This window comes from Microtus oregoni, unplaced genomic scaffold (genome assembly GCF_018167655.1).
Source record: "Microtus oregoni isolate MIOR12 unplaced genomic scaffold, Mior012 000008F_ref0000371, whole genome shotgun sequence".
NCBI lineage: Eukaryota > Metazoa > Chordata > Mammalia > Rodentia > Cricetidae > Microtus > Microtus oregoni.
In genome coordinates this window covers 37,008,574-37,035,064 of record NW_024543067.1, presented here as the reverse complement: position 1 = coordinate 37,035,064, position 26,491 = coordinate 37,008,574, and the positions used below count along the sequence as shown (strand labels likewise).

Genomic DNA, 26,491 nt, shown 5'->3' with positions numbered 1-26,491 from the left:
AAACAAAGGAAGTTCAAAAGACTCAGAATTTACAAAAAGATCACTTTTACTTATGATTTTGGAGACAGGGTTGCACGTATCCTAGGCTGACTTGGAATTTACTATGCAGCGAGGATTGCTTTGAATCTCTCGTTCTATCTTTCAAGTACTGGGATGACAGACGTGCACCATCTCCCCGTGCTGGAGATGAATTCCAGGGCTTCCGGCATGTTAGGCAGGGGCTCCACAAATTGAGCCCGGGATGGGGGTGGGGGTGGGAGTGGAGGTGGGGGAGGGCGTGTACTTTTATCCTGAAAACTCAACGGAAACAACGACTGGGTGTAAGCACGGTGTCCAGGCACACAAAGACAGACCGACAGAAAGGTGTCTGGGAACAGCAGTGGCTGAATGGGCCAGACGGATCATTTTTCCTGGGCTGGCAGATTATGCAACATGGCTAAGGGCACCGCGAGCGTGAGGGAGAGGCCCGACAGAAAAGCTTTTGTCAGCAGCATCTCCATCGGGCGTCCCCACCCCCATCCTCGCCCCACCGGTCCGCCATCACCCGCGGCACACCCGGCCTGGGCCCGCCCCTCGCCCCGCCCTTCGAGTCCTCGCTTCACACGGCTACTTTTCGGCTCTTTTTCCGTAGCAACTCCCCTTTCGAGCCCACCCGAAGAAAGGTGCGACTGCCCAGACGCGAGAACAAACAAGCTTTTTTCCCTCTGGCCTGAAGAGATCCAACGTGGCCGATAACTCCGAGCCGGAAGCGGAAGTGACGTCATACTGGCTGCCCTCCCCCTTTTTCTCGGGGCTCCGAGACCTTCTCGGCGCTTGTTCGGGTGCTCTCCTCTCAGCTCGGGGAAAATTCGGTGAGCGGGTGTGGGGTCCGGCACCGGGAGGGAGAAGAATAGGTAGGCCTGGGCGGGAAGGTGGGCCGAGCTGTGCTCGCGGGGCCGCGTGTCCTCCGGGTTCTGCAGCCCTTCCAGGTGCTGCGGCCCGAGTGCACATCACGACGCAGCCCTGAGCTGTTTGCATCCACCTTTCTTCTAAAGCCTGTGCAAAGTAACCTTTGTGGAATTGTTTTCTCTCTCTCCCTCCCCAGAAAGAATAGACTTTCCGCCATTGGCATCACATTTGAGACGCTGCATCTTCCGATCTCGGACGGGGCGATTCTGTCTGCTGCAGCCGAGCTTTGGCCGAAAGGTGGGTGAGGACAACCCTTTCCTCGTTTTTTCTTTTTGCTTTTTTTCCCCCTTTTTTCTTTTGGTGTGTGTGTGTGTTTGTGGAAAGGAATGTTTTATCCAAAAATTTCGCTTTTGTGGGACATCTGTTTACCTGAGACACATTGCATTCTGATTTTAAAAAAAGGTAACTTGCAGGATGCATTTATCTGTATGTAAATACAGACGTACATAGACCCTACACGGGTCTCTTTGTGTCGAAGAAAAGTAAGACTATACCAAGTTACTCTCATTTGATGCTGGAGGTGGAACTCGGGACCTCATGATGCTAAGCTCGCTCCTGCTGAGCTACACCCCAGCCCAAATAGTTAGCTATTGTCTGACCGCTGTAGGCCTGTGCCTCCTTGCAGACTTTAAAAAATGGAGGCTTTGTTAGGTTAGTACTGATTGGCTTTTTCCAAGGAAAAAGAAAACGTTTTATGGTGAACTATTTGAAATAAGTTGAGAATTTCGGGCATGATACTTTGAAAGAATGGGTAATGCATCTTCTAAAAAAATGAAGATATCTACCCAGTAAGACCTTAATAGTTAATGTCTCAACCAATAAGAATAAAAAACAATAAAATCTTCTTTGTGTGAAATCAGAATTTTTTATTGTTATAAAATCGGGTGTTTTTGCATCTAAGATCTCTTCAAAGTTTCTTTGATTTTTGTGAATCTAGGACATTGTGTATGTTGGGTAAGCTCTCTGGCACTGAGCTATAAACCCAGACCTCTCTAAGGCATTTTTCTTGTTGTTTATTTAGTATATTTAAGTTTTAGTTATTTTTTTAAGTTAGATATTTATATATGGGATGTGGGTTTATGCCTTCGAGTGCACTGTCCCAGCGTGGCAGAAAAGGCGTGGGTCCTCGGAGCTGGAGTTCCAGGAGGTTGTGAGACACCTGGTGTGGTGTTGGGAACCAGATTTCAGGTTCTGGAAGAACAGTATGTGCTCATAACCAATAAGTCATTTATGTCTTCAGTTCCCCTCTTCAAGGTTCTTACAATGAAAATTTCAAATGGCTTTTAGAATCTTTGAACCTAGAGCAGTGATGCTGTTCATTATGCTAACTTTTTCAGAAGATGTGTATTTCCCCCCATTTCTCTGTATATTTTGATGGTTTGTTTTTGTAGACATTTTTGTTTGTTTAAAAAATTCTCTAGCTGGCTGGTGGTGATGCACGTGTGCATTTAATCCCAGCACTGGGGAGGCAGAGGAAGGCCTTCCTCTGAGTTCCAGGCCAGCCTGGTCTACAGAGTGAGCTGCAGGACAGGCTCTAAAGCTACAGAGAAACCCTGTCTCGGGGGAAAAAACAACAAAAAAACAAACAAAAAAAGGCAAAAAGTTTTCTCCATTTTAATTTTTTTTTTTTGGTAGACTAATTGATGCTTTGGCTGAGTGAGTGAAGTGGGAAAGCTCTTGCCTAGAATATTTGAGCCTTGGGCTTCATCCTCAGCACTACAAAGGGGAGGGGGGGAGGGAAAGAAATCTAGCCTAAGCTTGTTCTCAAAACCCAGAATAAATGATTTACAAATTGATTAGAATTTTGGAAGTTAATATAGTCTATTGAGTTAATACATCCTATTGGTATATGAGAGTACATAAAAGAATTAAAAGTGAGTGAATGTGTGTGTGCGCGTCTGTGTGTGTGCGCATGCGTCTGTGTGTGTGCGAGAGAGGACCAGAGACAAAAGCCTTGGGGTGGTGCTGAACCCTGGACCTTGGACTTGGTAAGTGCTCTATCACTGAGCTGCACCCCCAGTCTTCTTACTTAAGTTCTTTTTTTTTTTTTTTTTGGTTTTTTGAGACAGGGTTTCTCTGTGGCTTTGGAGTCTGTCCTGGAACTAGCTCTTCTAGACCAGGCTGGTCTACTTAAGTTCTTAAACATCGTTTTACTTTGTCCACATGAGTGCATGTTTGTGCCGTGGTGTGTGAGAGGAGGTCAGAAGACAACCTACCAGAGTCCATTCTTTCCTTCCATTTTGTGGGTCTGGGAATTGAACTCAGGGAACTGTAGACCTTTGGGTTTGGTGGCAAATGCCTTCACACATTCAGTCATCTGTGCTTCTCTTACACCCCCCCCACAATGGTCATGGTTCCATATACCTTTTTACTTGAATATATTCATTGTACAAAATAATGAGTTTCATTGTGACATTTTTTTAAAAAAATATTTATTTATTATGTATACAATATTCTGTCTGTGTGTATGCCTGCAGGCCAGAAGAGGGCACCAGATCTCATTACAGATGGTTGTGAGCCACCATGTGGTTGCTGGGAATTGAACTCAGGACCTTTGGAAGAGCAGGCAATGCTCTTAACCTCTGAGCCATCTCTCCAGCCTTCATTGTGACATTTTAATGCATTCATTTTAATTCATTTAATGTATTTGGATCATATTCATTCCCAACAAGTGAGTTTTAAGTTGAGGCGAGATGATAGGGTGTAGAACTCACCATGTTGAAAGAGAAGGAAGTAGGCGGTAGAGAGCATGGTAGGCAGTGACTAATTATATTCGTGCAGTGCAGGAGAGAGCCTTAAGAGTCAGTCTCAGGCTTGACAATAATTCCACTCGTTTTCTTCGGTGGTACACAAATCTTATCCCAGCAATTGAGTGCCAGAGACAGGCAGGAGGATTGCTACAAGTCTGAGGCCAGTCAAGGCTATATAGTAAGACCCTATCTAAATGAACAAGGGGACTCAGTGGTTGAGAACCCTGGCTGCTCTTGCAGAGGACCCGGGTTTGATTTCTAGCACGCACATGGCAGCTCAAAACCGTCTGTAACTCCAGTTCCAGGAGAATCTAGTGCCCTCTTCTGGCCTTGACGGGCACCAGGCATACAAGTGGTGCACAGATATGCACGCAGGCAAAACACTCATACCTACCTATAAAATAATCACAACAATGAAACAAAACAGGGTAGAAAATTCACCTGTGTTAGTTAAAGGAAATGTTGTTCCTAAACAGTCAAATCCTCTTTGAGTGGTTTTTAGGCTGTCTCAGATTTCCCCTGTCCAAACTAGGACTCAATTTCCCTGGGGGAATGAATGTTCTAGTTCTACTTACAGGAGGAACCAGTCCTGTGTGACTGCTTACAGATACCAACGCGAGTTGGAACCCCTCCAGGGTAAATGACCAGAAAACTCCCCTGCCAGTGTGGTGTAGCTGGAAATATCAAGGGATATTTATACTTTGGCTTGACAATATCCATGTTATTTTCTATATTTGCCATTTAAGGGACAGAATGAAAATGGATGGTGTCAGCTGGGTGCTGGTAGCCTACTCTTTTAATCCCAGCGCTTGGGAGGCAGAGGCAGGTGGATCTCTGTGAGCTTGAGGCCACCCTGGTCTACAGAGTGAGTTTCAGGACAAGCTTCAAAGCTATATACAGAAACCCTGTCTCGAAAAACAAGCAAAAAAAGTTCATGTTGTCAAATGAGTCAAAAAAAAGGAAAACTAGGCCTGGTAGTAAACACCTGTAATCTGAATATTTTGGAGGTGAAGTAGGAGGATCCCGAGTTCTAGCCAGCCTGATTGACATCCTGAGTTCCAGGTAAACCTAGGCTACGTGAGCTCTTGTCTCAGAAAACCCAAACAAACAAATTAGTGAGGCGTTCCTCCCATACAGCTGTAAGGTTGTGCACATTACACTGGTGACAGAATTTAGTGAAGAAGTAATTCCAGCTGTTGGTAGTATCTGCTAAATGTTTGAATATTCTGACCTTATAGTGTTAGTATAAAAGTAAAAACTATTACTTAAATATTACTTAAATGTGAATACTGTTGAAAATATTCACAATTGTTATCTAAAATTGTATTCAGTGAATAACAACTGTGGGAGTTGGGGATAAGGTTCAGCTGACAGGTTGCTTGCCCTGGGTTCGATTTCTAGTTCTGTGTACACTTGACTATAGTATATATTCCTGAAATTCTGGGAGTCAGTAGGTGGAGACAGGATACTCATCTTAAAATTAATTGGAGGAATAAATCAGTGATAGATACCACACACAGATGAGTTTCTTTGACATCTCCTTTTCCTACCCTTGGAATTCAGAACCTTGTGAATGCTGGTCAGGTGCTGTATTACTAAGCTACATTTCTTAACTCCACATAAGAACGCCTGCCTCTGTCAAGTCATGGATTTGACTTGATTAGAAAACACTTGTTTAAAAAAATAAAGAGAATATGTGTATACTTACTTATTAGTGTATTTAACACATCTACTGGCTTAAAATCTCATATGACTGAGTATGATGATGAACACCTGGAAGATAGGCAGGTGCAGTGCGGGGCCAGCCTGAGCTACATAGCAAGTAGCAAAGGTGGAAGGGGAGAGAACTAGTGTTGTACTAAAGCATGTGTTGAAGGAAAACTTGAGGCATACTGCAACAGTCTGTAATGGGGTTGTTCAGCTCTTTTGCGTGTATTTGACATTTTTAATAGTAATTAAACAAGTATATTCTAGCTAAGAAAATAACAAAGGAAGTTGTAACTCTTCCCCAGAGTGAGGACAGTCTCCTGTAGACATGATATCACTATTACAAACCATATTCATTAATCCTCATGTTTAGACACATTCTGAGTGAGTAGTTGTTATTACCCAGAGATTAAATTAGAGCTAGGACTGGTGACTCAGTCCTGTAATCCCAGCTACTGGGAAGTAGGATAAGAAGATTGAAAATTCAAGGCCATCAAGGGTTATAATGTTGAGTTCAATGCCAGCCTAGTCAACTTAGTGAGACTGTTTCAAAATAAGTAAAAAAGAGGGTTGACTCTCAGTGCACATGGAGGCCTTGGGTTCCATCCCCAATATCAGAAATGGCAGTGAGAGCTGAATTAGAAGGTGAACCTGGTAGTGGTAGGACTGTGAGCATGAGGTCAGTGTGGGCTATATAATGAGACTTTGTTTCAAAAGGAGAATAAAACATTTAATCTCCAGTGTTTGCAAAGAAAAATGGAAGAGAGATTGAATGTTTGGACAGTTATTACTTGGTCCTTGGACTTCCCACAGGGCAGGGAACCCTGATTGCTCTTTGGGCTGATGAGGGAGGGGGACTTGATTGGGGGAGGGAGGGAAATGGGAGGCGGTGGCGGGGAAGAGACAGAAATCTTTAATAAAAAAAAAAAACAGTGGGAAAGGACTGCAGTTCCTGCCATGTTGCTTACACTGGCCTTGAGTTCCTATCCTCCTGCCTCAGATTCCCAGTTGTTAATAGTGCAGATGTGTGCCACCCCCTGGCTTTTATCCCCCTCCCCACCGTGGTTGCTTTTCAGTTGTTTCCATATTTCCTTTAACAAGAATATGTTCATTCTCTTTCTCTTTTTATAGATTTTTAGGTGTGTGTGTCTCCAAAGGCCAGTGGAGTTGGATCTCCCTGGAGTTGAGTTGCCAACACGGGTGCTAGGAATGAATTGAACTCCCATTCTCTCTAAGAGCAGTGCACACTCCCTACCACTGAGCCATCTCTGCAGCCCCTTTTCTTTGTTTTATTTTAAGTTGTAACTTTCTGTTAACTTTATGCACCATGGGAATATATTGGACTCCAGATTTCCTTTGTTAGTTGGTAACAATTGCTGTAGCCAGTGGGTTAGTGCCCCATTGCCTTTTGATTAGATATTTGGTGCTAGACACAGCTCAGATGACCAGGTGACAATCTTATTTCCAGTGTCATCTGAGGAATACCTTTCCTTGAATCTAAAAGAGAACTGAAGGCAAAAATTCTTGGCTTAAAGCCAATTTCATGTGTACTCATGTGTTCTGTGGGGGAGACCATGCCATGTAAAGTCATGATTCAGCCTTCAATGTCAGAAGGAAGTGTTACATTGTTTGATGTATGTGATGTAGGCATTTGTTGCATCTTTTTTTGAGAGGGAGTTTTGCTCTGCAGCTCAGAATAGCCTCACATTCACTGTCCTCTTCCTACATGCTGGCCTACACGCATACATCACCACACCCAGGAGGTGTTTTTTTGGGGTGGAGTGGGTGTGCAGGTATGTTGGGTGAAAATAGTCGCACTATATAGCTGAGGCTGTCTTGGCACTCACCGTGTAGTCTAGGCTAGCCTTGAACTTGCACTCCTCCCTCCTCAGCCTCCTAAGTGCTGGTGTTACAGCGGCCTGCTATCTTTTCCTGACTCGGTGGTTGCATCAATATTGTATAAGTATAGACTTTTTATCACTATTTTCTTAATATAGCATAACAACCACATAGCATGTATATTATAGTAGGGCTTTTTGTTTTGTTCTTTGAGTCAGGCTCTCTTGTTGCTCAGCCTTGCCTTGAACTCAATATCCAGGGGTAATCTTGAACTCCTGATCTTCTGTCTACACCTCCTAATGCTGAGATTACAGGCATATGCCAATACTGGCTTGTGCTTTGCTGTCCAGTGATTGAACCAAGGGCTTCATGCATGATAGGCAAGTACTTTGCCAATGGCGCTACATTCTAAAAGCTGTATTAGATATTGTGAGTAATCTGGTGATGATATCATATCAAGAAATACATAAGTAATACATAAATAATATGATTTTTTTTTAACCTATCATCTGCATATTTTGGGATCTGCAGGGTTCTTGGATCCTATTGCCCAGGGACTCGAGGGACATCTACTGTGTACTAGAACATGGAATCTTGGGCTGGGAAGATGGGTCAGTGGTTAAAGCCCTTTCTGGGTTCTGGAGAATGAAGTTTGGATCCCTAGAGCCTATGTAAATGTTGGGTGGGTGTGGCAGCCAGTCTATAATTTTAGTATTCAGGAGGCAGAGATAAAAGGATCTTTTGAGTAAGCTGGCAGTTAGACTAGCTGAATCAGCAAGCTCTCGATAAGATGGAGATCAACCGAGGAAGACTCTTTATAATCAAATTCAGGCCTCATTAACATACACACCTGCACCTACATGCATGTTTGTGATGGCAATTCTTGGTTGTCATCTTAACTACATCTGGAATTCATGAAAACCCAAGCCGCTGGGTATACCTGTGAGGATTTTTCTTTCTTTCTTTCTTTCTTTCTTTCTTTCTTTCTTTCTTTCTATACCTGTGAAGGAATTTTCTCCTTCCTTCCTTCCTTCCTTCCTTCCTTCCTTTATGTCTGTCTGTCTCTCCCTCCCTCCCTCCCTCCTTCCTTCCTTCTTTCCTTCCTCCCCCTCCCTCCTTCTGTTCTTTCTCTCTGTTCCTTCCTTCCTTAAAAATATTTACTTGATTTTATTTTATGTACACTAGTGCTTTGCCTACATGCATGTCTGTGTGAGGCTGTCAGATCCCCTGGAACTGTAGTTACAGACAGTTGTGATCTGCCATGTGGATGCTGGGAATTGAATCCAGGTCCCCTGGAAGAGCAGTCAGTATTCTTAACATTGAGCCATCTTTCCAGCCCCAAGGGATTATGTTTCTCAATTAAATCATTTGAAGTGTGAACACCCACTTTTAATCTGGCTCTTTTGAGGTAGGAAAAAACACCTTTAATCCAGCTTTTGTGGGGAGGGAAAGATCTATCTACCTTTAGTCTGGGCCACACCTTCTCCTTATATTCATTCTGTAAGTTCTGTTCCTCTAGAGAACCCTGACTGATAACAGTGCCCCATGTGTGAACATGGATATACATATGCAAACCATAGAGACATACATATTAAAAACAAGAGACAAAAGTATGTGTGTGTCTGTTCATGTATATTCTTGTCTTGCCTTTGACTTTTTCTGTTTACTGCAGAGCAGCTACTCATATTTGTCTGTTCGTTTTTTTTTCCAGTTTAGAACTTGGCAAATTGTACTGGTAGGAAAGGCATTTGCTTCCATTTTACACACAGGAGCATATCTTTTATAGTGTGGACACAGGAATCTCATGGATGCTGCCAGGAGTTTTTATATTTTTATTTTTTTAATTTATTTATTTATTAAGGATTTCTGCCTCCTCCCTGCAACCGCTTCCCATTTCCCTCCCCCTCCCCCGATCAAGTCCCCCCTCCCTCATCTGCTCCAAGAGCAATCAGGGTTCCCTGATCTGTGGGAAGCCCAAGGACCGCCCACCTCCTTCCAGGTCTAGTTAGGTGAGCATCCAAACTGCCTAGGCTCCCCCAAAGCCAGTACGTGCAGTAGGATCAAAAATCCACTGCGATTGTTCTTGAGTTCTCAGTATTCCTCATTGTCCGCTATGTTCAGCTAGTCCGGATTTATCCCATGCTTTTTCAGACCTAGGCCAGCTGGCCTTGGTGAGTTCCCGATAGAACATCCCCATTGTCTCAGTGTGTGGGTACACCTCTGCCAGACCCAAAAAGAGGAAGGAACATGGGATGTACTCACTCATATTTGGTTTCTAGCCATAAACCAAGGACATTGAGCTTATAATTCATGTTCCTAGAGAAGCTAAATAAGAAGGTGAATCCAAAGACAAACACATAGGCATCCTCATGAATATTAACCTTCATCAGGCGATGAAAGGAGACAGAGACAGAGACCCACATGGGAGCACCGGACAGAAATCTCAAGGTCCAAATCAGGAGCAGAAGGAGACGGAGCACGAGCAAGGAACTCAGGACCACGAGGGGTGCCAGGAGTTTTTAAATTGTTTCCCCATAACCTACTCAGTCAGCAATCTATACATGTCTTGATTGACTTAGTATTAGGAACCCTTACAGTGTTTTAGAATTAGATTTTATTTTTGTATGTCTAGAGGATGTGCCTCAGCTTACCTGTGGAGGTCAGAGGACAACTTTTAAGGAATCATTTCTCTCTTCCCCAGTGGGTCCCAGAGAGGTCATTAGGCCTTGCAAAAGCACCTTTGCCTGCTGATCTGTCTCCCTGGCCCACAACTCTGAGCTTTGTCAATATACCCAGCTAGTTCCTTGGGATCCCCCAAGTGGAATATGCGGAAGATGATAAGGACATTTTCAAGCTGCCTGGTCCCTTTAGGTCCCTCTAGCAGTTCATCTTGGCAGGGGAGATTTCTGGCTGTCACCCATGGAACAATTCCAGCCCCTTGGGTGTGTCAGTGTTCAAGAGTCCCAGGGGTTAAGTTACTCTGGATTCTCCTCCAGAAGGTGAAGGGCTAGTTAGAGTAGGAGGAGGAATTCCAAGGTACATTGCAAACAACTCAGTCTGCTTTTACCCTGTGCTGAGGCTGACCCAGGCCTTGAACTTGGGAGATGAGCACTCTGTGCCACTGAGTGCATTCTTAACCCAGTGATTGGGTTCTCTTAGATCACCTGCGATGGGATTCAGCAGGTCACAATCTGCTCTGTGTGTGTGTGTGTGTGTGTGTGTGTATGTGTGTGAGAGAGAGAGAGACAGAGACAGAGACAGAGACAGACAGACAGTTTCACTGTGTTGCCCAGGCTGACCTGGAATTCCTTAGCTATCCAAGTGTTGTAGTTACAAGTGTGGACCCCATGCTCATACAGATGTCCTTATCACCATTTTGGTCTTTGTACCCTTGATGAATGATTGGCAACTCCTCATGATGGGCCTCCTTGCAAGGCAGATAACAAACATTGTTTGAAGTTCTTTACTGAGAGGATTTTTTTAACTATATATTTTATCCATTCACTTAAAAAACTCCGTGTGTGTCTGTTTATGTGTGTGTGTATATATATATATGTATATAGATGTGTTTGTGTATGTATGTATGTTATATGGGTGTGTTGGTGCATGTGGTGTGTGTATATATATCTATGTATATGGGTGTGTAGGTGCGTGTGGGGTGTGTGAGTGCATGTGTATATATCTATGTATACGGGTGAGTGTGTGTGTATGTATGAATGTGTGTGATTGGCAAACTTAGCTGTGGGTCCTTGCCTTCTACCATGTTTTGAGTCTGTTTTTCCACTATGTCCAGTGGGCTTTCTGGTGTTTCTGGGCTGCTTCTGTCTCTACTTCCCACCTTCCTGTAGGCACCCTGGATTACAGACCTTCATACTGCTGTTGCTGCTTCTGGGTTTTGCATGATTTCTGGGGATTTGAACTGAGGTTTTTGTGCTTGCATGGCATATGCTTTGCCTACTCCTCAGCTCTCAGCACTGGGATAATTTTCTGGTAATAGAGCTCTCCAGAGTTGGGTGGGACCTTTATCTCTTTGCTCTCCTTCCCAGTGGTGCTGATATGATAGGTGAAGTGAAGTGGGTCTTGTCTGATGTTTGGGAACAACACATCTGAAACAAGTGCTAAGCTGTCCATCACACAGTCTGCCATGAGTTCTCATAGTTTACTTGTGCTCGCTGGAGTGACAGACCTTAGGGTTTTGTAATTTTTCTTCCTCCCTTTTTGTGGGAGATTGGGTCTCATGTAGCCCGGGCCATCCTTGAACACTAAGGATGACCTTTAGCCCCTGATCCTCCTGTCTCTACCTTCATAGTGTGGAGTCTATAGGCACGTATTTCTACCCCTGGTTTTCTGTAGTGCTAGGGAAGGGACACAAGGCTTCATGTATGCTAGGCAAGCATGCTGCCATTGAGTCACATCAGCCCAGTTAGTGTCTTCTTTGTCTTGGCGTAGTCATCAGGCTGGCATCGATTCTTGTGCTTCAGCTTCCTGAGTGCTTGGGTTATAGGTGTACACCACTGCCCCACTCAGCTTGAGTACAGTGTTTTCTGTACTGTTCTGTTGATGGCAGATTGTTGTCACATGACCAAATATGTGGCTTGGTGGGTCAGGTGCCTCAATAATTTTAGGAAATTTTAGCCATTTGACATATTGATATCTTGTGGTTATTCAGCATTTATTATATGACATGGCTAAGATTTTCCTTTTGACATCCAGAAGGTCACAGATTTGGTCCATGTTACCTGAAAACTGTCCATTGACTTTGCTCACGGTCCTTGTCAGAGACTGTTAACAGTACCCTGCTTTCCTTGGTCTGCAAAGTCATCTAAGCTAAATGCCAGAGAAGCTTACAGTACAGCCTGCGCTTTCTTGCCTAGTTGTCATTTAAAACTGGACTCCCCCCTACCCCCCAACGATTTTGTTGTGTAGCCCTGGCTGTCCTGGAACTCACTCTGAAGACCAGACTGGCCTCGGACTCAAAAAGATTCTCCTCCTGCCTCTGCCTCCCAAATGCTAGCATTAAAGGCATGTGCCACAACTGCCTGGTTAAAACTGGAATTCCTAAAAGTAGATTGTAGACTGGTTTAAAATGAAGAAAACTGTGTCGTTTGCGGCAACATGGATGAGCATGGTGGATGTTGTGTTAAGGGAGATGTAGCCAAGCATAAATCCCGCGTGAACTGCTGTGTTTGTGGAAAGACGAGGGAGCCTGTCCGTGTGGCTGGATTAAGTGATGTCCAGTCGAATAATGAGCACAGCTTGCGTATTTCTGAGGGTGGTTCCAGAGAGGATTAGATTATGAAGGTTTCAGCTTAATGAATACTTTGATCCATTGATGGATTCAAAGTTTTCATTTGTAACCATTTGGAATATGATGGGACCTCACTGAAGAAAGGCTTGGACATGTTCTTGGGGGTTGTGTCTTGCCTTAGCTTCTTGTTACTGTGTTGCTCTGCTTCCTGCCTGTCACATGTGAAGAACCTTGTCTCCCAGATGCTCCTGCTACAGTGATATTCTGCCCAAGCATGTGCACCAAGCACTCCTGGCTGATCCCTCAGGAACTGAGCAAAGTAAATCTTTCTTCAAAAATTATTAATTTATGCCAGGCATTGTAGCCTTTAATCCCAGTGCTTGGGGGCAGGAACAGGCAAGCAGATCTATGAGTTCGAAGCCACCCTGGTCCACGTAGTGGGTACCAGGCCAGCCAAGGCTACTTAGTGAGACCCTATCTCAAACACCACCTCCCAAAGTTGTATGTGTGTCCCTCTCTTTGTGTATGTGTGAGAGTGGGCATGTGCATCTACTTTTGGGTTTCTTCCTTACTGAGCCATATTGCATATTCCTCCTTTTAATTTGTTGTTACGTAGTCTGTACCTGGGAAAAGTTATACAAGGATTTATTAAGGATACAAAAATTAATTTTTTGGAGACAGGGTCTCATGTATCCCAGGCTAGTCTAGAACTCACTCATTAGCCAAAGGTGACTTCCTTATTTTGTGTGTGTGCGTGTATTTGTCTATACACCGGTCAAAGGACATCCTTTCATTCTCCTCTGGCTTCAGCATGTGCACATGTCTTGCTTGTAGTCACATACACATACTCATACCCACACCCTGCACTAGCTGTCTCACCTGTTAGTGTTCAGTGGATGTGTTGTACAACATGGTGTGTCGAGACCTGTATTTCTAGCACACAGTTCTATTGTGTGGGGTAATGGCTTTTGTGTTGTACAGTAGATTGTCCCTGAGTTTTTTTAATAGTTGTGAGTTTAGTGACAACAGCAAATGCTTTTGAAAGTTCATTAGAAAAATGAGTTCCCTGTTTCCAGATAATCTCTCCGGAATGAGGGTTTTCAAGTAGGTCAAAGGTTGTCTTCTGAACAAGCAGTGGTCATAATGCTTTCCTGGTCAAGGAAGCTCAGGGTGTCCTGGAAGCTTAAGAGTGTGACTTTTGTTTGGGTCCAAAGAGATCCCTCCATACCACCCTTCTTATTCTTCACTAAATACATTGTGAAGAATACATTTAATTTTTTAATTAAAATTTTAATTTTATTTGTATGGGTGTTTTGCCTGCATGTATGTCTGTGCATGAAGTGCTTTCAGAGGCCAGAAGAGTGTCAAGTTCCCTGGAATTAAAGTCACAGATGGTTGTGGGATGCTATGTAGGTGCTAGGAATTGAACCCAGATCCTTCTGAAGAGTAGCAAATACTTTCAACCTCTGAGCCCTCTTTAGCCCCTGAATTGCATAGTTTATTGTATACTTTCATTGTATATTTTTGTGGTGCTGATCATGACATCCTCTGCCTCAAGAATACTAGGCAAGTGTTCTGCTAATGAGTTCTACCTATTTTCCTTTTTGTGACAGCATCTCGTATTTTCCTCTTGCTGGCCTCAGAGTCAATCTTGCTTTTCAGCTTCCAGGCACAACTTGTTTTGTAACTTTCAGTTTTTAAAGATGATGCTTCATGTAGCCCAGACTAGTCTTGAACTATGTAGCTGAGGATGACCTTGACTTTCTCATTCTCCTTCCTCTACCTCCTAAGTACTAGGATTAGAGGTTTGTCCTGCTGTGCCTGGTTTACGTAGTGTTAGGAGTGTAATCCAGGCTTTTGTGATTCTCTGCAAGTACCACTAACTGGTATATCCCTGGCCACTTGCATTATAAAAATTTTTTAAGACTTTTATTTTTAATTACATGTAGAGATGTACATGTCAGTGCAGATGTCTGCAGAGACCAGAAGAAAGTGTCGTGTTTCCTTTGATCTGCCTGATGTGGGTGCTGGGGATTGAACCTAGTTCCTTAGGAAAAACAGCCACTCTTTACCACTGAGCCCTCTCTCCAGACCCCGCCTCCCCTACATTGTACAATTTTGTTCTGTTTTATTATTTTGTTTTTTCAAGGTAGATTTTCTCTGTAGCTTTGGAGCCTGTCCTGGAACTAACTCTTATAGATCAGGCTGGCCTGATCTCACAGAGATCTGCTTGCCTCTGCCTCCCAAATGCTGGATTAAAGGCATGCGCCACCACTGTACAGCTTATACATTTGTTTTAAGCCTTTATTTTATGTGTATATTGTTTTGCCCTCATGTATGTCTGTACACCGCATACATGGTGCTCATGGAGACCAGAAGAGACCATTTCATCCCCTGGGACTAGAGTTACAGAGCTAGTAGTTAGCCACTGTGTGGGTTAGCACGTAGTGACTGGAGGAGCAGCCAGTGCTTCTTGCTGCTCATTGTAAAACCTTCATACTTTCTTGATGCCTCAGTATCCTTCAGGCAAGTCTCTCAGACGTACTAGTGTGATAAGGACGGTCTGTGCCTCAAGTTGTTTTCATTGCCCCACTGATAGTGACCTAATTATCAATTAAATCCCTCCACAACTTTTGCACCCAGACTCTCAGGAAAGACTCCTGTGTTTTTCAGTGACAGAAATGCGAGAGAAATGTGCAACATTCATGGAAAGATGAATTTAGGCTCACTGTTTTAGAAGTTTCAGTCCGTGATCTTGTTGCCCCATGGATTTAGGCTTTAGGTGAGACTGAGCATCAAGATGCAAGAGCGTGGTGAAGGAGGTTGTGTTGTACCTCTTGGCAGCCAGAACAGGAAAAACCACAGGATGGGGCCAAGGACAAGACACACCCATCAAAGGGAGTCCCCAGTGACCTACTTCCTCCAGCTGGGTCTCCCGGAAATATCTACCATCTTTCAGTAAGGCTGCCTGTGATGGTTTATACTGATTTTCTACCTGATAGTACCTAAAATTGTCCAGGAAATGAGCCTCTGGGTATACCTGGGAGAGATCAGGCAGATTTGGGCGGGGGCACCCTGAATAGACAGCATGGTTCTGTCTTGGACTGGGAGGAAAGTACCGCGCAGCAGTATCCACGCCTGCTTCCTTGACTGTCTCAGGTCCTGCTGTCGTGACTTGGCCAGGGTCGGCTGTACTCTAGAACTGTGAGCTGTAATACATTTTTCTTCAAGCCACTTCAGTGAGGATGTTTCTTCACAGTGACAGAAACACTGATGAGGTCAGAGCCTTCTGGAGCCGTCAGTCTCAAACCCTGCCTCTGAACATGCAGTTTTAGGAATCGTGCTTCTGACATGAACCTTTCTGTAGGCCTTCACTTTCTTTCAGCTGTCCTCCAATTTGCTACAATTCCTTTGTTGTGTGTGGTTCCCTGTTTTTCTGTATGGTGTTTCTCTCTAGCACCTGTGAATAAATCTTCAGTTCACATCATTTTTCCAGTCTGACAGAGTGATCCTCGAAGACCTCATGAAGACTCACTCTCCAGTTTACAATATATTGACCAGTGCCCTAATTTTCTCTTGAAACATTTGATATTGATCATGGTTGTCATTTGTCCTGTTAGATTTTGTGTTTGCACTAATAGCCTTGTAGTATTTCTTCCTTCTAATTTTTTCAAAAATTCATTAATTTATTATTTGTTTTGGGTCAGTCATGCTATGTAGCCAAGGCTGCCTCAGCCTCCTTTGTGCAGGAATTACAGGTATTCACCATCACACCTGGCAGGTCTTAGATGGTGGAGCTGAGTGTTAAGCACATTTAAAAGACTATCTGAGGACTGGGGAGATGGCTTTGCAAGCGGGGAACGTGGGTGGGTTTGAGTCCCTAGTACTCATGTTAAAAAAATATGTTGGATGTGGTGATGTGGGCTGTAACTCCAGTGCTAGAGGGATGCAGAGACTGGACTCCTGGAGCCCACTGCCCTGCCAGTCTAGAATACAGTCTGGTCTAAATTTAGTAAGAAATACTGTCTCAAAAAATAAGAGCCATAGAGGAAGATTCCAAATAGCAATCTCTGGCTTCCACATATGCCTGCACAGGCAAGTACAGCCACATATATAAGTAAATAAAAGAGCTTTTTTTTTTTTTTAAGACTTACAAAATTAATTTTTCCATTTATTTATTTTGTGGGTGTTGTGAGGTGTGCTCATGCTTGGGCTATGGAATAAGATAATATCTCAACAAAACATACCATCATGGTTGGGGATATTGTGGGAACATACTTACTACCATGCATGAGCCCTTACGTTCTATCCCAACATTGGCTCCTGGCAGCTAAAAGCATGTGTTCGGCCTCCCAAGACAGGAGCCATAGTTGACAGTGCAGCTCAGTCACCCACAGATGATATTGTGGTTCATTTGATTTTACTGGGTGTCTTTCCCACTGTAAGGAGCGCTGAGAGTAAGCTGCATAGGGATTTTGTGAGGGTGGATTTTGTTGGTGGCTAATGGGCTATGAGACTCTTAGGGTTTGGTGAAGCACACTGTGTAGAACACTAGGTAAGATGTGTTCTGTTGGATCTATAACATCTCATTTGTGGGGAGAGAACGTACGCCAGTGTGCATGTGGCAGTAAGGAGTCAGCTCCCTCAGTCTCCCATGTGGGACACCAGATTCAGCAGTAAGAACCTTTGCCTGCCAAGCCATCTCATTGGCCCTTATTTTTGCATGTGTGTGTGGGGGTTGGATACTGGGAATTGAACCTGGGGTGTGACATGTGCTAGGCAGGGCTGTGTCACTGAGCTACATCCTTAGCCCTCTTTTTCTTTTTGAGACAGGAGCCCACTAACTTGCCCAGGCTGGCCTTGAACTCATTTCGTAGCCAAGCTAGCTTTGAGCTTTGATCCTATCATTGATCCTGTCATTTTGCTTCAGCCGCCCCAGTAGCTGGAATTACAGGTCTGGGTTTGTTCTGTTTAACTATTGCTATTTGGCCCAGACTGGCTTTGAAGTCTTCTTACTTCTGTCTTGAAAGGTTTGCAAAGCCTCCCCAATCATACCTGGTTTTCATGGGCTTTTGTGTGTGTTTTTAAAGTGTTAATCTTTAAAATACATATGGCAAGGTAACAATAAAAGAAAAAATGAAGGAAATTGTTGAAGAAATGGAAAAAAATCTTGAAAACAAAAACATCAACCTCTCTGGCTGGGGATTCAGCTTCAGTGGTTTAGCATCATGAGAAGAGGGACTTCAGTCTATGCCAGCACTCAGAAGGTAGAGGCAGGACTGTGTTCAAGGCCAACCACATCTTCCTGTTGGGCGGGAGGCTGGATAGAGAAGAAAAGGGCAAACTTAATACTTATTTTATTTCTAAAACACCTGGTACTCTTTACTTTAAAAGGTCTGCATACTGAAGAGCTGGGCGGATTCCGGCCAGTCCTTGACTCTGTACCAGTATGAACAGGAAAGGGCATTTATTATTTTATATATATTATTCTAGTGTTTCCAACCAAGACTGTAGTGCTTGAAATGTGCTCTGAGTTGGTGTGTGTGTATGGTGTGTGTGTGTATGTGCAGAGGTCAGAGGCAAATGTTGGGTGTGTTCTGCAGATAGTGTGGGCTGCCATGTGGGTGCTGGGAATTGAACCCAGGTCCTCTGGAAGAGCAGGCAGTGCTCTTAACCACTGAACCATCTCTCTTGCCCTCAATTCCTTTAAAAAGCAAAATCCCTGTCAATTCTTATTCTAATCTCTTGTCAAAGATGATGCAGCCAGTGTTAGTTTTCTTTCTGTGTTGCTATCTTGTCCCAAACCAGTTTGCAGTTTTGTGCTTCCTTTGTGTATATATATGCAGGACTTTCTCCTCCCCTGCTTGATTTTCCCTGTAGCACTTATGTTATGATTATATTTCCCCATAGGACTTCTAGATCTTTACAGAACAGGATATTTTCTGTATCCTTCCCTGCTCTGCTCATGCCTACCACAGGAATAGGACTTCCTAATAATTTGCTGAAAGAATTAAAGAATAAGCCAGACCTGAAATAAACTTCCAGTACCTACAGTAAATGAAATAGAAGAGGTAAGATTATTTGTAATAATGTTTTTATTTTTACCCGTATATTGAAAATACCATTTTAGTACATAATATAAAATTTAGATGCTTACTTTCTTTTCCAGACATTTGATTTATGTTTATGATAATGAGGTTAGTAGTTTTAAAAGATTTGGAACCTGGGGGTATAGATTAGTGGTAGAGTATGTGGTTAGGTTATATGAGGCCCTGGGTACAGTTTACAGTTTACACAAGACTGGGTATGTAGCCCCATGATAGAGTGTTTAGCTAGCATACACAAGGCCTTGAGTTCCCAGCACCACATAAACCAGACATGGTGGACACATCTGCAGTTCTAGTAGCTGTGAGTTAGAAGTAGAAGGATCAGAAGTTGCATGATGAGTTCAAGGCCAGCCCTTATAACACACTATATGAGATACTTTCCTTAAAAAAGAAAGAAAAGAAAAGTAAGATAGATTCAAATAGACAAGGTTTTCCAAACTTCTTGTTTTATTTTTTGAGACTTTTTTTTTTTTTTTTTTTTGAGAAAGGGTTTCTCTGTGTAGCCCTTGCTGTCCAGGAAGGTCAGGCTGGTCTCAAACTCACAGAGAACTGCCTGCCTCTGCTTCCTGAGTGCTGGGATTTAGGCATGCGCCACCCCTACATCCCCAGTTTTTGTTTCTTAACTTGGTATCTTTATGTGAGGCCCTAACTTACGGTCTTCCTGCCTTGGCCTCTTAAGTGCTAGTATCAAGTGTGTGACATCGGGCCTTGCACCAGACATACTTAAGAGTTGTCAAATAGCAGTCATGTTAATTTTTAAAAACATTTCAGTTTTAGTTTTTTAAAATTAAGTCATAGTATGTAGCTATGAAGTAGTCATTTACATATGGAGTAGTGAATCCTGAGTAGTGCTGTGGTGGGCCCATGTTTGGTCATGTTAGGGATCAATAGTGGTCATAGGAAATCAAACTTTCTGGACAAACTCAGCTTCATCAAGTCTCGGTTCATTTCCAAGCAGGTAATACTAGACTAGTGCTGCCTGGATGTGGGTGTTTAGTGTGGGTAACATCTACTGATATCTGCTGTGTAGGATGGTTATGATAACATGGGAGTTAGATACGTAAAGGTGCTAGCACATCTTCTGACAAAACTGATAAATGTAAATGAGTATGGCTATTGTTAGTAAGCAGATGTTTGCTGGTGGGTTCACATATATTATCTGCAGAGAGTGAGCACTATTGTGTGATGTTTGCTGACTGACGTTCGATGTTGTTGATTAATGATTGATGTGAACAGGACTCCATATAACCCTGTATTAAGAGGAATGGAGATTGCCTCTGTCCACTTAGATTCATAAGCTGTCCCGAAGTGATCTTGGCCTCAGGGAAGGGAGTGTTCAGGCACATTTCACCATCAGCATCACGGGATGGCAGCCATTGATTTGTCCCATGGTAAGTCCTTGTTGAAGCTCTTTTTTAGACTGTTTTAGGTCTCTCCTGTACAGCAAAGTCCAGTGGGCAGGGCTTCAGTAGTCTTGTGTGTTCATTCACAAAGAACTGAAATGGGTCACATAATAGTGCTCTGTGATTTAGGGTCCCGGTGTGTATGCTTTCTGAAGAGGTGCTGTATAATTGTCATGAGTTCTGTCACCAGGGGCAATTTAGAGTCATGTTTTTCTTTTTACTTTTTGTTTTATTTAATTATTATTGTGTGTATGTATTTGTGTGAGTGAGGGTACATGTGGAAGTCAGAGGATTTTTTTGGGAGTCAATTTTCTCCTTCTGTTGTGGAATCCTGGGATCAAACTCTGGGCATCAGGTCCGAGCACTCAGACTAGCCTGATGGTGCCATCTCACCAGCCCCAGAGTCAGTTTTTTTCACATCTTAAGTTTCTCTGCTAAGTGAGAACACTCCCTTCCTCAGCAGGTAGCACAGTTCCTAGCCTGCTTCCCTGACTCCAGAGGAGACGGAAGTGCTTTGGCATTTCTTGGTAGGAACATGTATTTATGTGGTATGATGAGTGTGCAGATCACAGGGGAATGTCATACTAGAGTGAAATGACTTCATGGCTCTGGGATTTGATGCCGTCTTTCTTTCCTATCAGGCCTTCTTTCTAGAGAGCCTATCTACATCTATGAAGAAAACACAGAGGTAGAAGAGACAGTGACTGACAACCAGGCAAATTGTTACCAGGTAAAAAGAAAGAATATCATTGTACCAAATAGAATTTTTCATCTGTGATCTAGATGTTCTTCCTTCTGGAGTCTAGAATCTAGACAGACTCACCCTCCAGGATTTAAAGGAAATGCATTTTCCCTTGGGGCTAAAGTGTGTCTGATAGATTTTCCTAGGGAGCAGAGCCTTATATTGGTGACATGTTACCTTGCAAACCATACTAGCATTTCTGTAATTGCTGTGTACTGTGTTTGCTTGGCTGGGGATTGAACCAGAGCCTTTTTAGCCATGTTAGGCACATCCTTTACCACTGAGCTGTATCCCCAATCGACTAGGTAATCTTTTTATTTCTTTGTTTTATTTAAGGTCTGGCTATATAGCCTAACCTTGAACTCAATAGTCCTGGCTAATCTCAGCCTTCCTCCCCTGTCGTAGACCTACTTACTAACCCTGAGCCTCATGTGATACCTATATGTTTTTTGTTTTCTTGAGTGCTCTGGCATATGATAAGACTGGCAAGAGCACCCTTTTCTCAGATGATCTACTTATTACATACTGCAGTGAGACAGTAGGACCAGAAGAGCGTCTCTTTGGCTGTGCTGGTAGAAGTCATGCTTAGGAAGTGCTGCTGAAATCATGTGACAGTAGAAGGTCAGCAGAGTGAGGTTAGAGAGAGTTCCTGGGGCCATTGATTCCTGCAGCTGGATTGAGGCTGATCTTGAGAACCATGGATAGGTATTAGGTCTACCTTCCTAATTTTCCATCGAGTACTAGCAAGACTCAAACCAACATATGTGTGATGGTTTAGGATTCAGTGACCTTCGATGATGTGTCTGTGGAATTCACCCAAGATGAGTGGACGTTACTGGACCTGACTCAGAGAAACCTGTACAGAGAGGTGATGCTGGAGAACTACGAAAACCTGACCTCCGTAGGTAAGGCTGCCACATTCCTCATTACCTTTTATGAAACAGGCACATACTGCATGCTTCTTAATGTGTTAGGAATTGATCGTGTTAATTATGAGTATAATGGAATAGGTGCAATTTTTAAAATGAAACTGCTTTTGTGTGTTGGTGGGATCGAGGGACTCACACCTTTAATTCCAGCACTTGAGGAAGAGGCAGAAACAGGTAGATTTCTGAGTTTTAAGGTTTATATAACAAATTCCAGGCCAGGCTAAGAAACCAAGGCTATATAATAAAAAAAAAATTAATAAAGAAAGAAAGAACAAAACAAAAAACCAAACCCAAAACTGACTTTTTGTAAGCACGCACATGGCACATGCTGTCATGCAGAAACCAGAGAGGGGCATTTGTTGTTTTCTTCTATCACTACCTTATTCTTTTGAGGCAGGCTTTCTCCCTGAACTAGAGCTCTTGTGTTTTCAGCTACTCAGCCCTATCAATCCTGTCTACCCCGCACTCCTGCACAGGACTGTAGTTACAGGCATATTCAAGATCATGCTCAGCTTGTTATGTGGGTTTCTGAGATCAGAACTCAGGTTCCTGTAATTGTGCAGCAAACCCTCTTAATCACGAGCCATGTTCCCAGCTCCAACAAATACAATTCTTTTTTTTTTTTTTTTTTTGGTTTTTCGAGACAGGGTTTCTCTGTGGTTTTGGAGCCTGTCCTGGAACTAGCTCTTGTAGACCAGGCTGGTCTCGAACTCACAGAGATCCGCCTGCCTCTGCCTCCCGAGTGCTGGGATTAAAGGCGTGCGCCACCACCGCCCGGCAACAAATACAATTCTTACCATGATACATAATAATCCACAGTGCAGTTCTTTTCTTTTCCCTTTCTTTCCTCTCCCCTTCCTCCATCCAGTATACTCCCCACCCTCCTTCAAATTCATGGTCTCTTTTCATTAATTGTTGGTGTGTGTATGCGTATTCCTAAATATATAATTACAGTCTACAAAGTCTGCATAGTTTTACTTATATTTACGTTTTCAGGTTTACTGATTGGGTAACCGATTGCTGTGGTCTTCTCCCCCTCTTAGTATACCTTGGTTGTCTGTAGTTCTCTATGTGGGGTTGAGACCTCATGAGCTTCCTTGAGCCCCTCCCATATGAGCCTGTCTGTTGGAGTTCTCCTTGACCAGCTCATTTAGACAGTCATGTTCTTGGTAATTTATGGGTGTAGCTTCTGACATTACTAAAAGATATAATTACAGCAAAGTCTCTGATCCTCTTCTTCCAAAATGTAGAAATGTCTCCTGAACCTTAGGTGCAGGAGTTGTTTTATAGCTGTATCCATTGTGACATCAGCATTTTGATGGGTTATTGTTTTCCAAAGAGAAGTCTCTTTGGGGGTGAGGACTATCCTTATATGTGGGATATAAGACAAATATGTAGAATACAGTTAGATTATGCTGATTTGCTAAGTGGTGACTGTAGATTCTGCAGGATCCACAGTTTCCAGTATTAGGTATGATTTACTCTCAGGGAGTCTCAAGGCCAGTTAGAGAGCTGATGTTACCTTCAGGGTATACGTGTCACTTTTCTGTCCTTACGGTTATCATGCCACGCTGGTTGTTGTTGTGGTTCAGAGGTATCATAGCTGGGTTGGACTCATTTGCTTCCGCTTTGGAAGCTTGCATGGCGCCTTCTGGTACCATGAAAACCAGTTCTCATGTAGGAGACATTCAGTCGTTTCTGGATCAGGGATCAGGGGCCTTGTGTCTGAGGCGCTTGGTGTCATCAGCAATTGGGACTTAACCTTCTGCCTTTATGGGCCAACTAAGGGCAGCAACAATAATCTGTAGTGTTTTTGAAGTCTCTTGGACAACCCTGTTCCACAACTCAAAAGTTCTCATATCCAATGTTGAGTTTTTGTTAGATGGTCTTGGCTATTTGAGGGTGTATTGTCAGTTCAGGTCGGAAAACTTCATTTAAACCGTGTGCCTATATTATACACACCAACTTAGGTGTACAATGGGTATTTTTAGGTAGTCAATATTATGATTCCTTAAAGCTTTTTCAGATATCCTTACTGTTATTTTACCCTCTCTCCTTCTGTATATTCTCCCTCCCTCTTCCTAATTAAAGCCCGTCCCCCATTTTTTTTTTTCCCATTTCAGATCACCTAAATTCTGTTCTTTCTGTTACTGCCCCACTCTCCTGACTCCAGCAAGGGTTCTTTCTACTTTCCTGGTTTCTACAGCTGCTCCAGATTGTGTACTCATCTGGGTGCCTCCGATCTGAGAACATAACATGTCTGTCATAGTTATATGGACCACATTTTCATTGATTAAAGGGCGTTTAGCTTGATTCCACTTCCTAGAACAGAGCAGCACTGAACATGGCTGAGCAACTGTCTGTGGAGTAGGATTTCAAGTCCTTGGACATATGCTAGGGAGTGGTATAGCTGGGTCATATGGTAGATGTATTTTAGCTTTTCGAGAGTTCTCTACACTGGTTTCCATGGTGGCTGTGTCAGTTTGCAACCCACCAGCAGTGGATGGGGCTCCCTTTTCTCCTCTTCCCCTTCAGCACTTGTTACTGGTTATTTGCTGATCTTTGTCTTTTTGAGTGGGATAAGATAAAATCTCAAAGCCATTTGGATTTACATTTCTTCAATGCTAACGATGCTGAACATTTAATTTTTTTTCATGTAACGCATTTTGATTCTATTTTACCCATCACTATTCCTTCTCAGATCCTTCCTAATAATGGACATTTAAAAAAGATATTTTTTAGCCATTTTTTTTTCTTTTTTGAGAACTCTAATTTTGTTTTCTTTCTTTTGGAATTAAAGGTGTGCACCACATCTCCTGTTTTTTTCTTTTTTTCCTTACTCTTTTGTTTTCCTTTTTCTTCTCCACTTTCTTTACCCTTTTCCTTTCTCTTTCCTTTCCCCTCATTGTGACTTTCTCCTATTTGGCAATAAAATCTGTGTATAGTCCAGGCTGGCCTCAAACTTGGAGTTCTTTGTCCTCATCCTCCCAAGTTATGAGATTTCAAGTTTCATACACCACTTAGTAGACTTGTTTGGGGGCGGGCAGAGATGAAATCTCAGGGTAGTGAAATGCTAGTAAATGCTCTATGCAGCTCCTCTTGAAAGTGTATATTAACTTGCATTTGACTTTCAGGGGTCCTTTTTGGGACACAGAAATAGGAACATTGTGTTTGCTTTTATGGTGCTAAAAATTGCTCTTAGAGCCTTGGGCACGTAAAGCAGGCATTTACCACTAAACTACATCCCACTCTCCCCTGTATTTGTATTTTTGCTCATTTTGAACGAATTACTTTGCTTTCATTTGAACTGTGATTTCCTTAGCGGTATGAAAGTTTGTCATCTTATTTTTGAAACTCTTCCACTCATGTTTCTGTGTATACAGGATGTCAGTTCTTCATTCCTAGTCCGACCCCCTGGTTAAAACAAGAAGAAGAGTTCGAGACGGTGGAAATTACAGTTCCTCAACGTGAGTATGCATGTAGAAATCTGTTTGAGTTCAGTATTATCAACCATAATCAAGTTTTCTTACAACTTGATTAGAGCCATTTTTCTCAGAGTTTGAGATATCTTCCATTTTACATAATCTGTTGTTTCTCTCTATTCATGCGTAGCTGTGGTCTTACAACACCATGTGTTCCGTTTCCTAAGTTTACTCCTTCAATATTAACTGTTTTCCCAGACCTTTCTGACTTTCCTGTTGCTGTAATTGCTGTAGGATCAGTTTGTAATACATAAAATGTTGACTCTACTTTTTTTTTAATTTTATCGTTTTTCTTTTCTTTTTTTTTTTTTATTGCAGCTTTTTGTTCTTGTTTTGGAGATGCTGGGAATTGAGCCCGGGGTCAGGGCCTGTGAGGCAACCATTTTACCCACTGAGCAGTTCTGTCGCTAAATTTTTGTCATAACAAAATCCTTAAATCTGTGCAGTTACTTTCTTTCACATGTAGGAGAGAGTGTGTATGTCTATCTGTCTGTCTGCATGTCTGTGTGTGTGTACACATCCCAGCACACCTATGGAGGTCATAGAATAACTTTGGAGTCAGTTTTCTCATTTCCAAGGCTTGAACTCAGATTTTCAAGTTTGGTAACAAGGTGTTTGAGACCAGGCCTGTCACAGACCTAGGGTTTACTAACTGGGTGAGGCTGGCTGAGCAATGCGCCTGAGGGAATCTGTCTTTCTCTGCTGCTCCAGTGCTGGGATTATTAGCATCTATCACTATTCCTGGTGTTTCAAAGTGGGTTATGTAGGGTTCAAACTCTGTCTTCTTGATTTACCAACTAGCCATCCCCCCTGTTCCTCCCTTTTCCTTGTTTTCTGATACTAATTTTGAAAGTGTCGTAATATAGCCCAGGCTGCTCTTGAACTTAAGATTCTCTGGCTTTTGCCTCTCGGGCCGTAAAATCACAGTCGTGCACTATCATGCCTGTCTCACTTCATTTCCTCATCTCTTTGTTTTCCTTAGCCACTAATGTCTGAGCCATCTTTCCAGCCCTCATTTTTATTTTTTTAATGTGCCTAATTTGAAAAGAAGGACAAATAACCCTTACCACCTTTGAATTTCTTGTACATACCACTTGTTTTCTGAACTTTCTACATTTCTCTTTCTGTTTAACTTCAGAATTGGAATTACAACCCGATGATTCAGAGCTTCCGGATTACTTTAAGATGCCAAGTTCCAGTGCAGTAGAAATGGTGAGATCAGCAAAGGATTTTCTCCCTCATACTCAAAAAGGGTGGGGGGGGGGTCCCTCTGTAGAAAACTCTTTGAGATGAGAGATATTTGAGATGAATAGTCTATACCCAAGAGGAATTAATA

At 42.9% G+C, this 26,491-nt stretch overlaps 1 protein-coding gene across 3 annotated transcripts in view; it reads left to right on the top strand.

Annotated features, from left to right (window-relative positions):
- The first annotated feature begins 826 nt into the window (after positions 1 to 826).
- LOC121451480 (zinc finger protein OZF-like) overlaps positions 827 to 26,491 on the top strand; it is a 31,166-nt gene continuing 5,501 nt past the window's right edge. The window contains exons 1-8 of one of the 3 annotated variants that reach the window (XM_041656999.1): positions 827 to 851; positions 1,085 to 1,185; positions 18,403 to 18,563; positions 19,836 to 19,990; positions 20,644 to 20,732; positions 21,523 to 21,649; positions 25,057 to 25,140; positions 26,294 to 26,367. In XM_041656999.1, the coding sequence (XP_041512933.1) occupies positions 19,966 to 19,990; positions 20,644 to 20,732; positions 21,523 to 21,649; positions 25,057 to 25,140; positions 26,294 to 26,367 (399 nt within the window). In that variant the 5' untranslated portion in view covers positions 827 to 851; positions 1,085 to 1,185; positions 18,403 to 18,563; positions 19,836 to 19,965. Of the gene's footprint in view, positions 852 to 1,084; positions 1,186 to 18,402; positions 18,564 to 19,729; positions 19,991 to 20,643; positions 20,733 to 21,522; positions 21,650 to 25,056; positions 25,141 to 26,293; positions 26,368 to 26,491 lie in introns of those variants that run through there. The other 2 variants (XM_041657001.1, XM_041657000.1) reach the window with 2 other exon arrangements.